The following is a 15807-nucleotide window of genomic DNA, read 5'->3' on the forward strand; positions in this document are numbered from 1 at the left end:
TTTCAGAACTTTCCACAGTTTGTTGTGATCCACACAGTCAAAGACTTTGGCATAGTCAATAAAGCAGAAGTAGATGTTTGTCTGGAACTATCTTGTATTTTCAATGATCCAGTGGATGTTGGCAATTTGATCTCTGGTTCCTCTACCTTTTCTAAATCCAGAGTACCTCATGTGAAATGCCGGGCTGGATGAAGCTCAAGCTGGAATTAGGATTGCTGGGAGAAATATCAATAATCTCAAATACACAGATGACACCACCCTTACGGCAGAAAGTGAAGAGGAACTGAGGAGCCTCTTGATGAAAGTGAAAGAGGAGAGTGAAAAAGCTGGCCTAAACTCAACATTCAGAATTGTGGCATCCGGTCCCATCACTTCATGGGGAATAGATGGGGAAACAATGGAAAGAGGAATAGACTTTATCTTTTTGGGGCTCCAAAATCACTGCAGACGGTGACTGCAGCCAGGAAATTAAAGGACGCTTGCTCCTTGAAAGAAAAGTTATGACCAACCTAGACAGCATATTAAAAAGCAAAGACATTACTTTCGCAACAAAGGTCCATCTAGTCAATGCTATGGTTTTCCCAGTAGTCGTGTATGGATGTGAGAACTGAACCATAAAGAAAGCCGAGCGCTGAAGAATTGATGCTTTTGAACTGTGGTGTTAGAGAAGACTTTTGAGAGTCCCTTGGACTGCAAGGAGATCCAACCAGTCAATCCTAAAGGAAATGAGTCCTGAATATTCATTGGAAGGATTGATGCTGAAGCTGAAGCTCCAATACTTTGGCCATTTGATGCGAAGAACCAACTCACTGGAAAAGACCCTGATGCTGGGAAAGATTGAAGGCAGGAGGAGAAGGGGAGGGCAGAGGATGGGATGATTGGATGGCATCACCGACTCAGTGGACTTGAGTTTGAACAAGCTGGGGGTTCATGATGGACAGGGAGGCCTGGTGTGCTGCAGTCCATGGGCTCGCAAAGAGTCGGACGCGACAGGGACTGCACTGAACTGAAAGCCACATTCTCAAGTGCCATCAGTTATCTACCCATGTCACCAGAAAACACACCACGGAGAACTGATGCCCAGCAGGCCTCGGAGGGGCAGGACCCAAAACAGCCTGTTCCCTGCAAGGTGGCCGTTCAGCCCCACTGCCCAGCCCTCTCCCTCCTAGCCGCTCCCCCGGGTTCCAGGCTTCTGCCAACTTAACGGTCACAGCGCTGGACCCTCGAAGGGATGGCAGGGGTTGCTTTTTACTCTTACAACCACTGTAGAACATCGAGGAAGCTGGGTGCTTGCTGCCTGTGGCCACTGGGGATTGAAACCCAGAAGGCCTGGCTCTGGAAGGCCTGCCTTGACCGTCGGGAGCTGGAACGGCTGGTTGATGAGTGGACAGGTAGCTGGATGGTGCAAAGAGGTTGCGTGAGCTGGGAGCCTTGTCTGAGAGCTCCTCCAGGAGCCAGCTGGCCGTGGCATGAGGATTCTTTGCAGCTCAGATCGCCCACCTGCAGGCAGTGCCCGGGCCACCCGGTGCGGGAGGCAGGGCCGGCTGGGGTCTGCCGTCCCTTGAGGCTTGAAGGTCTCAGGCTCCGGGTACCACCTGTCGCCAGAGCCGTGGGAGGTGCCGTGGGAGGCTCGGGGCCAGTATTACCCGGGGGCCCTGTTGCTGGAGCTGGCTGAGATGCCCAGCCCAGGAAACCTGACCTCCCAAGGGAATGGGGGTGGGAGGAGCCCAGCGCATCGGGTGGCCGTGCTGGGCGAGGTGGCGGGTCAGGTGGCCGAAGTTTCCGTGTCCGTGAGTCCAAAGTGGGGCAGGTGTAGCTGTGGGGAGGGGCTTACAGCTGGGGGCTGACCCCGAGACCCGGGAGCGATGGGGACAGGGTCGGGGGGCGAGAGAAGGGCCAGTGGGGAGTCTGAGCACCTTGACCTGGGGCTCTGGGCCTGATTCCAGAGCCAGGGCAGCCCAGCCAAGGCTGGTCAAACCCACAGCTCTGGACTCTGCTGCTGGGGGGTCCTCGGCGAGGACAAAGCCCGCCTCCTGCCGGCCACTGACCGAGCACCCCTGGCCCTAGCCTGAGGAGGAGATGCCCCCGACTGGGGCTTCCTCCCTGGCCTTGCAGAAATGTCCCCCGAGCCCTCACCTACCCCACCCACCATTCACCAGCCAGCCCTCGTCACCCACCATGGCCAAACCAGCAGCGGCCGGGGGGCAGGGCTCAGGCCTGGTCTTGGGGCCTTGGTGCAGAGAGGCAGCGCCCAGGCAAACGCCGGCTTTCCCAGCAGGACGGGGTGACACGGGGCTGCGGGGACTCCTGCCGCCAGGACCTGCCCTGCTGGGTGGTCTCCCGTCCGACCCCACCCGGGACCATCCCAGCAGCCTCAGGACCAGCCCGCCACCCCCGGACCATCCTGCGTCACCCTGGGGTGCCCGCCCCTCTCTCCCTCTCCCCGTCCTCATTTAAGCTCCCCAAGGGCAATCACGACACTACCCGAGCTCAGCACACAATTAAAGGCAGAAGATGGGAACTTAAGCCAAACAGCCTTGAGGGTCCAGGGCAGATAATAGCTGTTTCGACAGGTTTCAGAAGAAAAGAAGAATGAAAATTGATATTTACCGAGTGCCAATTTATGGCTCAGACGGTAAAGAACCTGCTTGCAATGGGGGAGACCTGGGTTCAATCTCTGGGTTGGGAAGATCCCCTGGAGGAGGGTATGGCAATCCACTCCACTATTCTTGCCTGGAGAATCCCATGGACAGAGGTGCCTGGCAGGCTACAGTCCATGGGGTCTCAGAGTCGGACACGACTGAGCGACGAAGCACAGTTGCACTGTAAGGAGAGTTTCAGGTGTTTATTCTTCCACCCATCGTCCATCCACCCACTGTCCATCAACCATCCATTCCTCCACCGTCCCTGCACCCATTCGTCCTTCCATTTATCCATCGTCAGTCCGTCCACCCTCCCTCCTCTCATCCTTCATCCACCGCTCTATCTACCATCCATCCACCCCCAGCCACCATCTGTCCCTCTCTCCGGCCATCATCTCTGTATCCCTCCCTCCATTTATTCCTCCATCCACCCTTCATCCACCATCCACCCCCTCCACCCTTTCACCTTTGTCTACTCCTCCACCACCACCTGTCCCTCCCTCCATCCACCATCTCTGTATCCCTCCCTCCATCCACCCACCCTCCATCCACCCATCATTCCACATCAGTTTCTGAATGTCCAAGGCACTGCGCGCCGTCCTGGGTGCTGGAGCAGGAAATAATACAGTGGTGTCCACAGAGAATCAAGGGCCACAGGCCGCTGCTGTGCCCCAGAGTCCTGCTGGGCTGGTGGGTACCATCCGGTTTGGGCACTGGGGTGGCTCAGAGCCTGAAGAGGACGTTCTGAAGGCAGGGGATGGACACAAAAATAAAGCCAGTCCTCCAGGTGTTGTCCAGGGGGCCCTGCATGTTTGGGCTCCAACTATGCATCCTCGAAAAGCCTGGGGCACCCCTTCCTGGCAGTGAGGGCCTTACAGCCCAGCATCACCTTTCAGAGGTGCAGGGACTTTGCTGATCCCTGCTGAGCTCCCTGTCACCCCTCAGTCTGCACCTCCACCACCCCCAACCCCTGCCTCACCCCTAACCCCCCACCCCACTGTGCCTGCCCATGGACTCCTGATGGGCGGCCACAGAGGGTCGGGCTGGCAGCTGGCCAGGGCCCAGGGAGCATCCCAAAGTCAGTGAGATGCGGTGGCTGCGGGTCTGTGTCCGCCTTGGCTGAGGGGAGGGGCTGCCCGGGGCTGGGGACACCATCCCCCCAAGTTCGGGCTTTGCATCCTGCAGCCGCAGGGGTCTCCTTTCCCAAGGGCAGTGCTGTCCCCGAAACACACCCAACCCTTAGCCCACCCCTCACTGGGAAGTGTCTCAGAGCTGCCAAGGGAGCCCAGCCTTGCAGAGGATCTCACGGGGCAGTGGGCCCAGAGCAAGCCTCATCCTCTGCAGACACGGAGCGGTGGGAGTTGCCCTCACAGCCAGGAGCCACAAAGGAAGCGAAACTGAAACGGGAGGCAGTGAGAGGAGCCGCCTCCCGGGCAAGAGGGTGCAACCCCAGGCGCCCCCGTGGGGTGGGGAGGGCTCCCTCACAGTGACCCAGAGGGAGCCTCCTGGACTCTGCGGGGCTGGGACCCCAGGTGGCCCGTGTCTCGCCTGGCCCTGCAGGACCAGGAGGGTGCAGGCCGTTGGCTGGAAGCTGCTGCTGCACCGAGCACTGTGTTCCCGGGAACCTGACACACCTGGCCCTGGAGCTGGCCCCACGGGAGGCCCCGCGTCACCCCCGCCTCTTAACCGGGCCCTGGGGGCACCTGCCTGGGGCACCAGGCGACCCTGGTTGCCAAGCTCATACGCCCTCAGTGGGCTCCGCTGGCCACAGCTCCAGGCCTCGGGGGCGTCCAGCGCCCTCCGGGCTGTGCTCCCCCGGGGCCTGAGGGCCGGCCAGGCACGTGCTTGTCACGGCAACGCTGGGAGCAAGGCCGCCTGGGCAGCCCGGCACAGCGGGGGCACGACGCCCCCGCCCTGGGGGACAAAGGAGCTTCCTCCACCATCTCCTGGGGGCGGTCTGTGACTCAGCACCCCAGCCACAGGGGGCGGCGAGGCCAAGACAGCGGGGCCGGCCCAGACTGGCCGCCTGGCTCTGCCCCGGGCTCCAGCTCCGGGCAAAGGAGCCCCCTCATGGCGCCCCTGCAGCCTGAGAGGGAGGAGGACGTCCCTGTGGGAGCTGCCCCGGGCCCAGTCCCCTTCCAGCGTCCGGCCCAGGGAGGCCACGTGCCCTCGGGCCCTGGCCGGGCTGCAGGATGGCACCTTGGGCCCCTGGGCCCAGTGGGCACCATCCATCACGCGCACGTGGGGGGCTCGGCCCGGGGAGACCCCGCCCCTTCCAGGGGAGGCCTTCCCCGCGGACGCAGGACGCTCGCGCTCCCCCTTCCGCTTGACGTTGCAACTCGTGGGCTTTATTTTTAGAGGAGCGTTAGGGTGGCAGACGAATCTGTCGAAGAGGACGGACCGCCTCCCGCCATAGTTTCCGAACGGGTTGCAGTTCAGGGCACCTGAGGAGCCGCTCTCCTCATTGTCAGCGCTCGGCTGTTACGCCGCCTTTTCACTCCCTTGTGAACTTGCGTGTTCCCGGGGGAAGAGGGGCTCCTGGACCCCTGGCTCAGAAGACAGGAAGGAGAGGCCCTAGAAGGCAGAGGCAGCATGCACTTCAGGGACCCACCTGCAGAGCGGGGGCCCCGTGACCCTCCCTCCCGCCCCCACCCCGCAGCGGCCGCGCCTTCCTCTGGGAGGGGGCGTGGTCTCGGGCAGCTAGAGAGCATCAGGCTTGAGTCCACAGATGGAGGGAGGGGGTTTACTAAATACAAGGCCGTCTGGATGCTCGCAGGTGAAACCCTGGGACGCTGGGTATCGTTCAGGATGACACGGGTGGGGTGGACGCAGCTGAGCCTGGGCAGGACGGGCGTCAGCTCAGGCCGTCTGCCTCGCACGGTCAGACCCCTGCAGAAGAGCGCTGCAGGGGAGTGCCTGTGATGGCTCTGCTTCTGCAGTGGCTCCTGGTCCCCAGCAGGGACGCCCAGCTGCATGGCTTCCTCCTCGCTGCCCCCAGGAGTGAGCCCACCTAGGGATATGACCACGGGGCTCAGCGCAATCACTGTGCAGACACAGGGCTGGGCCCTCCCAGCATCTGCAGCCCCCTCTGACCTCATGGCTGCCCACAGGGCCGGGTCAGGTCCACTCCTGAAGGCTTCCCGCCACCCCAGGTTCGCCAGCTGCTCCTGGGCCCCAGGGGCTCGGGTCCGATGTTCCCCTCCAGGCAGCTGGGAATCGACCCAGCTCAGCCCACTGCCCAGGCCCAGCCAGCAGGCTCTTCCCACTAGTGTTTACAGATACAGTCACAGGCGGAACAAAATTGAAAGCCCTGGTCAGTGGTGAGAAGACTGGAGAAGGGTGGGCAGAGGTCATCTGAGCCTGAGACCTCAGAAGCCCCCGGGACCAGCCCTCCACCCCAGGGGCACCTCCCTGGGGAGGCTCAGCCCCAGCTCCAGCCAGCCCCAGGGGTGCTCGCAGGTGCTCAGGATTTGCCTCATATGCTGGGGGAAGCCCCCTGACCCCCACGGCTCTGCACGCCCCTCACCTCCTCCCCAGCCGCCCTGTCTGCATCTCTGAAGGCAGGTCAGCCCCACGAGGGCCCAGAGGGGTCCCGAGGCCCGAGCGCAGCTGTTCAGGGGGTCGTACAGGCCTCCCAGCTCAGGCACAGCAGGAGGCCAGGGGCCCTGCCCCCCGCCCCACTGTATCGCTCTCTCGGCCTCTATCTCTGTCTCTGTTTCCCCCCTCAGCCTCTGCTCACACTGCAGCCCTCTCTCCCTGGGAGCCTGCTCTGGGGTGGGGGGGCAGGGGAACATTCCAAGGAGACGCTGGCCTTCTTGAGGTGCTCACAGGAGCTGAGGAGCTGCTGATGGGGAGGGGTGCGGCCTCTAGGTCAGTGACGAGCCCCTCTGCGGTCTCCCACCAGACAGAGCCCAGCTCCCTGGAGTGACTGCTCAGGCCTCTGACCACAGGCCTCCCTGGCAATGAAATGAAGCCCCCAGGTGCCTTATATGTGTGTGTGCACGCGCGTGTGTCCACACACGTGTCGTCTTGGAGGATGGCTCCAAAGGGCCCGGGCCGTCCGGATGGGACCTGGAGACAGGCGCCGCCCACGCTGTCAGCTCCTCTCCTCAGATGACAACGGTCCCGTCCCTCCCGGTGCAGCGGGGCCTCTGGGCAGCTCCAGGTGACGGTGGGTCCCCTGGGCCAGCATGGACTACAGCCCGCGGGGGCCCGCCTTGGTCTGACCCTGTGGCTGCCCTGGCAGGGCCAGTGGGACATGCCGAGGAGGGCCACTCCCGTCAGAGAGGCCAGTGCCGCTTGAGCTCCTGAATGACTGCCGGGCAGTCAGGCGGGCAGCGTGGCTCCTGTTCAGATGGCTGATGGCACTGACTGCCGTGGACGCCCAGAGCCCCCGTCCCAGGCCTAGCCCATCACCTTCTGTCCACAAACCACTCCGACACTTGTCTTTCGAGTCCCCTGAAGAGCCCAAGCGCTGCCACGAGACCGGGCTTCTGGAAGCTAGGCTGCAGGTGCGTGCGTGCTCCCCTAGCACACTTGTATGGCCGGGACGCCACTGTTAACGTCTGCTTTGCAACTGTCCGTTTCCATTTCCCTGCTCATCCTCAGAGCGCAGCCCCTGCCCACACGGGGCCGAGGGCCTGGGGGTGCAGTGGGCCTGTTCACCCGAGGTCCACTGGCCAAAGTCAGCGCAGCCTCAGAGTCTTCCAGACTTCCAGGACTACAGACAGGGAGCCTGGCTGGGCCAGGCCACTGTGGGCACCGCAGAGGCAAGGCTGGGTGGGGGCGCAGGCTGTCCTCAGGCAGAGGCTGGGAGGGCCCCTCACCTGACGGGCCCCGGACAGAGGGAAGAGAAGGCCTCCCGGGTCGAGCCTGCCCATAGCCGCCTCTGGTCTCAGGGTGGAGTGTCAGGGCAGAGGAGGGCTCGGTGGTCCTTTCCCAGCTTGGTGCTTCTGATGACTGCTGATGACCTCCAGGGCTGTTCCCTTTTCAGTTCTGGAAAATGCGTTATTTCATATTTCCCCAGAATTTCTAGAAAATTCCAAAATAAGAACAAAAGGAGGGACGAAAACAGAAGAAGTAAAAGCAACAAAGAAAGACAAAGCTATCATTCTTTACAGGTTAAAAAAAAAAAAATCCCTGCAAACCACAGAGGAAACTGGGAAAACAAGCGAATAATGGAATTTAGAGTTCTGGGAGGTGGCAGGTCACAAAACAAACATGCAACAGCCAGTAATATTTGTCCTGTTTTGGTTTTTACATTTCAGCATAATTACAAGATCCATTACAGTAGCAACAAAAAATGTGAACATGCGTGAATTAATATAATGAGAAAGACTTGTGGGACCTGGGTGGAAAGATTAGACACTTTAAAGACAGTTTCCAGCAAATTTACTTTTAGAGTGAATGCTTTTTCAATCAAAACATGAAGGCACTTGGGGGAAAACTTTCCACAGTGATTCAAATATTCGTCTTGAGGGGAAAAGAGTGAAGGCAAAAATGGCCTAGAGAATACTGAAGAGCAGGGGTGGGGGTGCTGAGGCAGGACTGCCGTCCTGTGAATCATGGGAACAGAGGGTCTGTGGAAACCCCACTTCTGCCAGGAGGGCCTCCTGAGAACCTAGCAAAAGCCAAGAAGGCTGTGCAGGAACGAGATGGGAGAGGCTGGGTGTGCCTGCAGGTGTGAGCGGGAGAGAGATGGGAGTGTCCAGGTGTGCCTGCAGGTGTGAGCGGGAGTGAGATGGGAGTGTCCAGGTGTGCCTGCAGGTGTGAGCGGGAGATGGGAATGTCCAGATGTGCCTACAGGTGTGAGCAGGAGAGAGATGGGAGTGTCCAGATGTGCCTGCAGGTGTGAGCGGGAGTGAGATGGGAGTGTCCAGGTGTGCCTGCAGGTGTGAGCGGGAGTGAGATGGGAATGTCCAGATGTGCCTACAGGTGTGAGCAGGAGAAAGATGGGAGTGTCCAGATGTGCCTGCAGGTGTGAGCAGGAGTGAGATAGGAGAGGCCAGGTGTGCCTGTAAGTGTGAGCAGGAGAGAAATGGGAGAGGCCAGGTGTGCCTGCAGGTGTGAGCGGGAGTGAGATGGGAATGTCCAGATGTGCCTACAGGTGTGAGCAGGAGAGAGATGGGAGTGTCCAGATGTGCCTGCAGGTGTGAGCGGGAGAAAGATGGGAGTGTCCAGATGTGCCTGCAGGTGTGAGCAGGAGTGAGATGGGAGAGGCCAGGTGTGCCTGTAAGTGTGAGCAGGAGAGAGATGGGAGAGGCCAGGTGTGCCTGTTAGTGTGAGCAGGAGAGAGATGGGAGAGGCCAGGTGTGCTTGTAAGTGTGAGCAGGAGAGAGATGGGAGAGGCCAGGTGTGCCTGTAAGTGTGAGCAGGAGAGAGATGGGAGAGGCCAGGTGTGCCTGCAGCTGTGAGTACAGGCCTCTGCTCACCCTCTCTGCTGCTATGTGGTTGGAGGTGGGGGAGATAACGAGAGGGTGAGTGCAAGAGGGGAGTCTTCACCCACAGCTCTCCACCTGTCCCCCTGTGCTCTGGGGGCCTCTAACCCTAACTTCTCATCTTCCCTCGTTAGCAGAGCTCCAAACGTTGGCAGGTCCGTGTCCCAGTCTTCTCAACAGGCAGGTGTGGCCACATGACCACATTCTGGCTAACGGTGTGGTGTCTGATTTCTGGGCCACGTTCTGGGGAGGGGTGCTGATTGTCCCTTCCACTGTTTCTTCCCTCCACTACTGGAATACAAATGTGAGGGCTGGACCAGGAGCAGCTATGATGGATCAAGAGGTGAATGAAAGGAAACTATTGCACTGCTGAACGCCCACCACCTTCAAGTCACTGCTTAAATGTCACCACCTTCTGGCACTGCTCCAACATCCCACTTAAAATCTCACCCCCAGACCCCTTCTCTTTCTGTCTCTTACTCAGAGCTCTTGTCGCGGCCTCTCATATGGAACTCAGGCTTCAGAGCTGCAGGGACTCCGGCCTCCTTGCGTCATCCCAGGGCTGGGCTCTGCTAGGCACCAGTACACATTCAGGGAATGGATGAATGAGTGAAGTGTTGCACAGGAGTGAGGTGCAAGGGGGGTGAACCTGAGGCTGGAGGGAAAGCAAACCGGGCATCCCTGGGGGCCCTGCCGTGGAAACCCGGGGACAGAGGTGGCTGGTTCTTGCCCAGGGCCCCCTTGCCTCTCCAGCCCCACCTTAGCCCTCCTGCCCTCCCGGGGCTTCTGCCAGGTAGAATTCTGAGGGAGGCCATCTGCCTGACCTCCTGGGCTGAATGACTAGACCCAGGTGGCCAAGAGCCCAGAGTGGGGGGTGGGAAATGCCAGGCCAGGGCCCCTAGCCCCCAGAGTCTCCCCGTGGGAGGCCTCTACCCTCGGTCACTGGGGAGTCTTGGTCCTGGCCCTCAGTGGGCATTCTCAAGGTCCCCAGGCTGCTTCAGGGGGTGGCCGCACTCCCCACACCAAAGCCGGACCTCCAGCGTCCCTGGCCTGTCTCTCCCCAGACCAGCCCTGGCGCCTGGGGCGGGGTCTCCGGGGTTTTGCAAGGAGACCCCGCGGCTGCGCTCTCCTGAAGAGACAGTACTGGCTTCCAGAGCAAGGTTTCAGCGTCTTGGGGAGCGCAGGGGCGCTCTGCGAAGGTGGGCACAGCCTCTGCCCACGGCCCGACGGCTTTCCGCGGTGCCCGCGTCCCTCTCTGCGCTCCGGGCCGCCCCGCCCGCCCGGCCCCGGGCGCCCACGCCCGCGCCGGCCTAGGTCCCAGGGGCTCAGGGTCCATTGGCCTCTCGGGTGCAGCCCGTCCGGCCCCGCCCCTCCAGGCCCCGCTCCTCCCCGCCCTCCCCACACCGGGCCCCGCCCGCGTCCTCGCCGCCTTCGCAGCGCCGGCACCCGGAGGCCGGGGCTGCCGCTGGGGCCACCATGTCCCAGCGCTTTGTGGTGACCCCCGCGGCGGGCGCGGCGGGGGACGCGGGGCCCAGGCCCGGGGGCGGCGGCGGTCAGAGCTGCAGCTCCGGCCGGGGCCCCGACGCGGACCCCGCACCCTCCCCGGAGCCGCCGGCGGTGGACGCGCTGCCCATCCTGCGCTACTGCCGCGAGCCGAGCCGCTACTACGGTAGGTGCGCCCCCTCGGGGCGCCGCTTCCTCCGCGTCCGGGGCGCAGGGCCGGGCCGGCGCCGTGGATCCGGCGGGCGGACTCCGGGGCGCTGACCTCGGGGCCGCCGCGGGTGGTTGCGTGGTGTCGAACTGGGGTTCACCTGGTGCGCCCGTCTGCCTTGCTCCCCGGGGGGAGGACGGGGGAGGGCCTTGGCTGAGCGCCCCTCATCACGGTCCCCCTGCCTGTCGCGGGGCTCCGGACAGGAATCCGTCCTGGGCCGCTGTCCCTGGGGACTGGCTGGCGACAGCCCCAGGCTCCTAGTGACAGCACCGCTCTGGGAGTGCAGGGTCCAGGCCAACTCAGCTGCGGTGTGTAGGGGCGGGGACTCGGGGACCACCAAGCACACGCCGGCCCCTCCGCAGCCTGCGGTGCTCGGAGGACCGCCAGCCGCGCCCGCGTCCCCGCTGCCTCCTCCCCAGGGCCCCCACCCCGGCCTTTCATTCCTGAACCCCTGCCTGCGCCTCACCTTCAGCCTCCAGACCCCGGACGAGGGCGACGGCGCAGGCACCTCTGGCCGCCGCGTCTGCTCGGAGGGCTGGTTCATCGGACACTGGTCAGGCCACTGGGTCTCCAGTCCCGCTCTCCGCCGGGAGCCATTTCCTGGGCTCCGGGGTGGGGGTGGGGGGTGCGTGGGCACCTGATGACTGACCTGCAGGCAGCCTCAACCCCAGAACCAGAGGGGTCCTCCCCACCTCCGAGGGGCCTCCCCGCTCCCTCCGAGGGGCCTCCCGGCTCCCGCAGACCCTGAGTCTCCTGTGAGCGCGGATTCTGCAGGCGCTGAGCGGTGCGCATCAGAGCCACTCCGTATTTCTGGGGTGTCGTGCCGGCCTGCATCCCTTCTGGGGAACCGAGGTAGAGGGGTGCACGTTCTGGGGCCGTGGCAGCGAGAGGCTCAGCAGCAGGCTCCCCATGGACCCCTGCCCAGGGAGGGCTCCCGACACAGCCTCGGCCTGGGCCAAGGGGCCTCAGCCTGGCCTGTTGGCTGGACCCCGATGGGCGCCGTCCCGCATGGGGCTGCTCTCCCACGCGGCAGGGCCCAGCAGGGGGACGCGACCTGCCCCGCGCCTTGTTGCCCTTTGTGCCCTCTGTGATGCCCTTTGCGCCCTCTGTGATGCCCACCCTCGGCGCCCTCTGTGATGTGCCCTTTGCGCCCTCTGTGATGCCCTTTGCGCCCTCTGTGATGCCGACCCTTGGCACCCGCTGTGATGCCCTTTGCACCCTCTGTGATGCCCACCCTCGGCGCCCTCTGTGATGCCCTTTGCGCCCTCTGTGATGCCCACCCTCGGCGCCCTCTGTGATGTGCCCTTTGCGCCCTCTGTGATGCCGACCCTCGGCACCCGCTGTGACGCCCTCGGCGCCCACTGTGCTGGCCTGTGCCCCTGGGGACGCCCTCCGCTGGCCTCCTGCTGTCTCCGTGCTCAAACTCACATGCAGGAAGGGCACTGCCCAGCGTCCTCTACGTTGCAGGTGTGAGAACGGGGACCCCTGACTCCAGGACCGCCCCCACCCACCTCTTCTTGTGGGGCAGCTGTCTGGGCTCAGGCTCCCGGCCACCCCCCGCCCCCACCCATTCAGCGTCCAGCCCTCGGGGGTAGAAACCGCGCTGAGTCTGGGGCCACTGCCTGGCTACCCAGCCGATAGACAGCCAGGCTCCAGCGGTACAGGAGTTCACGGGCACAGCGCCGCCAAGGATCAATCCAACGATTTTCTGTCGTTCCCACTGGACGAGAACAAAGGACCTATTATTTGACGCTGCCATTAAGAAGACAACGCAGACTAAGTTGAAAGCAGCAAGTGCGGGTCTCACCAGTGTGCCTGGGGCTGAGCCAGGGAGCGCTCGGAGGGCACCTGTCCTGAGCTGCCCGTCACCCACAGGTGGTGGGGTGACCCAGGGGCGCCTCCTCACGGCAGGGCCCAGGCCGAGGCCATGTCGGGAGCCCTCCCTGGCCTCCCGGCCACTGATGACCAACTGGAGGAGCCGCTGGGCGGTCTGGTCACTGACTTGGTCCCGCGCGCAGGGCGGGTAGGCGGCCACGCAGCTCGCCCGGGAGGGGCCCTGGGGGTGGGCAGGGTCGCGGGTGGTCGGGGAGGACCCGGCCGGCAGCGAGCGTGGGGACTTCCCGGGAGAGGGGTGCTGCAGAGAGGCCCCGGGGCAGGCCCTCCGGTGGGACCGGTGGGCTTTCCAGACACCTCGCTTCCCCTACCCTCCTCCTTGTGTCCCCACCCTGAGGGTCACACCACTCAGAGGCCCCGCCTCTCAGAGGCCAGACCACCCCCGGCCACCTCCGTGTCTCTGTGGCCCGAGGCGGGCTGCCCTTGAAACAGGCCCTGAGCAGAAGGTTCTAGAAGCGGGGGCCAGGCCCTGCCTCTCAGGGCCAGTGGACAGCGCCTGTCACTTCCATCACTTCCGGGAGGGGCCTCCCGCTGGGCTGGTGGGGCCTGCCTGGCCAAGGGACTTTGAGGACCACCCGCCAGCCTGTCCATCTGGGCAGCAGGAGCTCAGTGATGTGGCCTGGTTGGGCCTGCCCTGGGCCTGGGGAGGCGGGCACCACAGCATCAGCTGCACGGCCGCCCTGGGAGGAGGCAGCTGAGGGGGCGGCAGGGCCTCTGCCAGGGTCTCAGCGGTGCCCACAGCGTGGGCTCGACCTCTGCTTGCCTGCTCTGGGCCTCCGGCCCTCCTGCTGCTGGCCTGGGCGGGTGTGCTGGCCTGGGAGTGGGAGGTGCCCAGGGGCCTGAGGCTGAGGGGCTCCGGGGAGGTCAGCCCCCTTGTCTGCCCGCCTTGTGGGCAGCCCTGCCCTGTGCCCTTGGAGATGCCGGGGCGGGGCGGGGAGACTGGCTTCCCACGTCAGGGGACCGTCCCCCCAGCATCGCCCCACCTCCACCCTGATCAGGGTTTGGCCCTCCGGGTCCTTTTGGAGACAGGGTGTTATGCTGGTGAGACGCGAGTCCTGCCGGCTCCCGGGGTTACGCCTGGCGGAGGGAAGTGCGGGCCTCTCGCTCTGAGCACTCGAGCGAGTGTGTTTGTGCTGTTTCTGTGTGTGTGTGTTCACGCGCATCTAATGTTCACGTGTGCCACTGTGTGTGTCTAATGTCTGTGTGTCTGTGTGCTGGTGTGTGTCTAATGTCTGTGTGTGTCTGTGTGTGTCTGTATGTGTGTCTGAGTGTGTCTAATGCTGATGTCTGTGTGTGTTTGTGTCTGTGTGTGTCTCTGTGTGTGTCTGTGTGTGTCTGTGGGTCTGTGTGTGTCTGTGGGTCTAGTATGTGTGTGTCTGTGTGTGTCTGTATGTGTGTCTGAGTGTGTCTAATGCTGATGTCTGTGTGTGTTTGTGTCTGTGTGTGTCTCTGTGTGTGTCTGTGTGTGTCTGTGTGTCTGTGTGTGTCTGTGGGTCTAGTATGTGTGTGTCTGTGTGTGTCTGTGTGTGTCTGTATGTGTGTCTGAGTGTGTCTAATGCTGATGTCTGTGTGTGTTTGTGTCTGTGTGTGTCTCTGTGTGTGTCTGTGTGTGTCTGTGTGTCTGTGTGTGTGTCTGTGGGTCTAGTATGTGTGTGTCTGTGTGTGTCTGTGTGTTGTCTGTGTGTGTGTCTGAGTGTGTCTAATGCTGATGTCTGTGTGTGTTTGTGTCTGTGTGTGTCTGTGTGTGTGTCTGTGTGTGTGTCTGTGTGTGTCTGTGTTGTGTATGGGCCCCTGTGGGAGCTGGGGGAGGATTCCTCCTGCAGCTTAAACCACCCACAGCGCGTCCCTGGCTTCCCTTCTTTGCTACAGAACATTCCTCTCGGCTTCTTTTCCGGGGCTGGGGCCGGGCAGGGGGCATCACAGGTTCTGAGGCACCAGCTCCCTTTACACATCAAGCTTCTCTTTAAATAGAAGCTTTAGCTCCTGAGAGCCAGGGCCTGTGTCAGGTGGCACGGTGGGGCCCCGGCCCCCGATGCCCTGGGTGGGCCCTCTCTGCCCACCCCGCACGTGCCAGCTCACACCGCAAATAGGCACAAGGGGGTCTCTATCGGTGGCCATGGGACGCCCTTTACCCACTGGCGGCTGCGCGCACAGGCCAGCTCTGCCCCGGGGCCCCTGTGGCCGCCCACTTCAGGCTGCCCTCCTGCACCCTGTGGGTAGTGCCCACCTGGCCTCTGGCTCCCTGCCCTCCCCCTCCCACCTGGCCTCTGTCCCCGTGAGCAGGGCTGTGGCCCCAAACAGGCCTGGGCTGGCACTCCAGAGGTGTGTCCACAGGGTTGACTCTTGGCCCAGTATAGTGATTGGAGGGGTGACTACGAACATGGGGCATGAACGGACACTGTCAAAAGACAACCGACAGGTGGGAGGAGGTGCCTGCAACTCGTACGTCTGATGAGGGATTAATATCCACAATATATAAAGGACACCCACAACTCAACAATAGCAACAAAATCCAATCACTAAAAAACGGGCAAAGGTCTGAAAGTCATCTCTCCAAAGAAGACATATGAATGGCCAGTAAGCATGTGGAAAGATGCTCAGCTGCACTGGTTATCAGGGAGACGCAAATCAAAACCATGAGATGCCACTTCTTAGCCATCTGAATGGCTATTAAAAAATCCAGACAATCACAAGTGTCGGCGAGGATGTGGAAGTAGCAGTGCCTGGGCACGGCCGATGAAAGCGGAAAACGTGCAGCCCTTGCAGAAAACGGCCTGGCGATTCCTCAAAAAACTAATCAGAGCTACTGCCTGACTCAGAGGTTCCACTCCTGGCTGTGGACCCAGCGGAACTGAAAGCAGGAGCCTGAATGGACTCCGAGCACCTGCGTTCACAGCGGCGGCGTGGAAACATACCGGTGCCATCGCTGGATTGGCGGATCCACAGCCGTGGTGGGCACGCAAGAGAGAATGGGGCTCCAGCTGGAACGGGAGGACGCTCTGGCCTCCGCGACAGCGCAGGCGAGCTGTGAGGGCCTTGTGCTCAGTGAGCTGAGCCAGACACAGAAGGGACAGCCTGCCGGACTCTCCCTCTGTGAGGCCCCCAAGCAGCCCGGTCTCAGGGA

The 15807-nt window shown here is 62.3% G+C and overlaps 1 protein-coding gene across 2 annotated transcripts in view; it reads left to right on the forward strand.

Annotated features, from left to right (window-relative positions):
• SLC12A7 (solute carrier family 12 member 7) overlaps positions 1–15807 on the forward strand; it is a 96830-nt gene that overhangs the window by 20095 nt on the left and 60928 nt on the right. The window contains exon 1 of one of the 2 annotated variants that reach the window (XM_061393929.1): positions 10512–10748. The exons of the other annotated variant lie outside the window; for it this stretch is intronic. Coding sequence (XP_061249913.1) covers positions 10556–10748 — 193 coding nt within the window. The 5' untranslated portion in view covers positions 10512–10555. Of the gene's footprint in view, positions 1–10511; positions 10749–15807 lie in introns of those variants that run through there. 2 annotated transcript variants of the gene reach the window in all.

Source organism: Bos javanicus, chromosome 20, assembly GCF_032452875.1.
Source record: "Bos javanicus breed banteng chromosome 20, ARS-OSU_banteng_1.0, whole genome shotgun sequence".
NCBI classification, from domain to species: domain Eukaryota; kingdom Metazoa; phylum Chordata; class Mammalia; order Artiodactyla; family Bovidae; genus Bos; species Bos javanicus.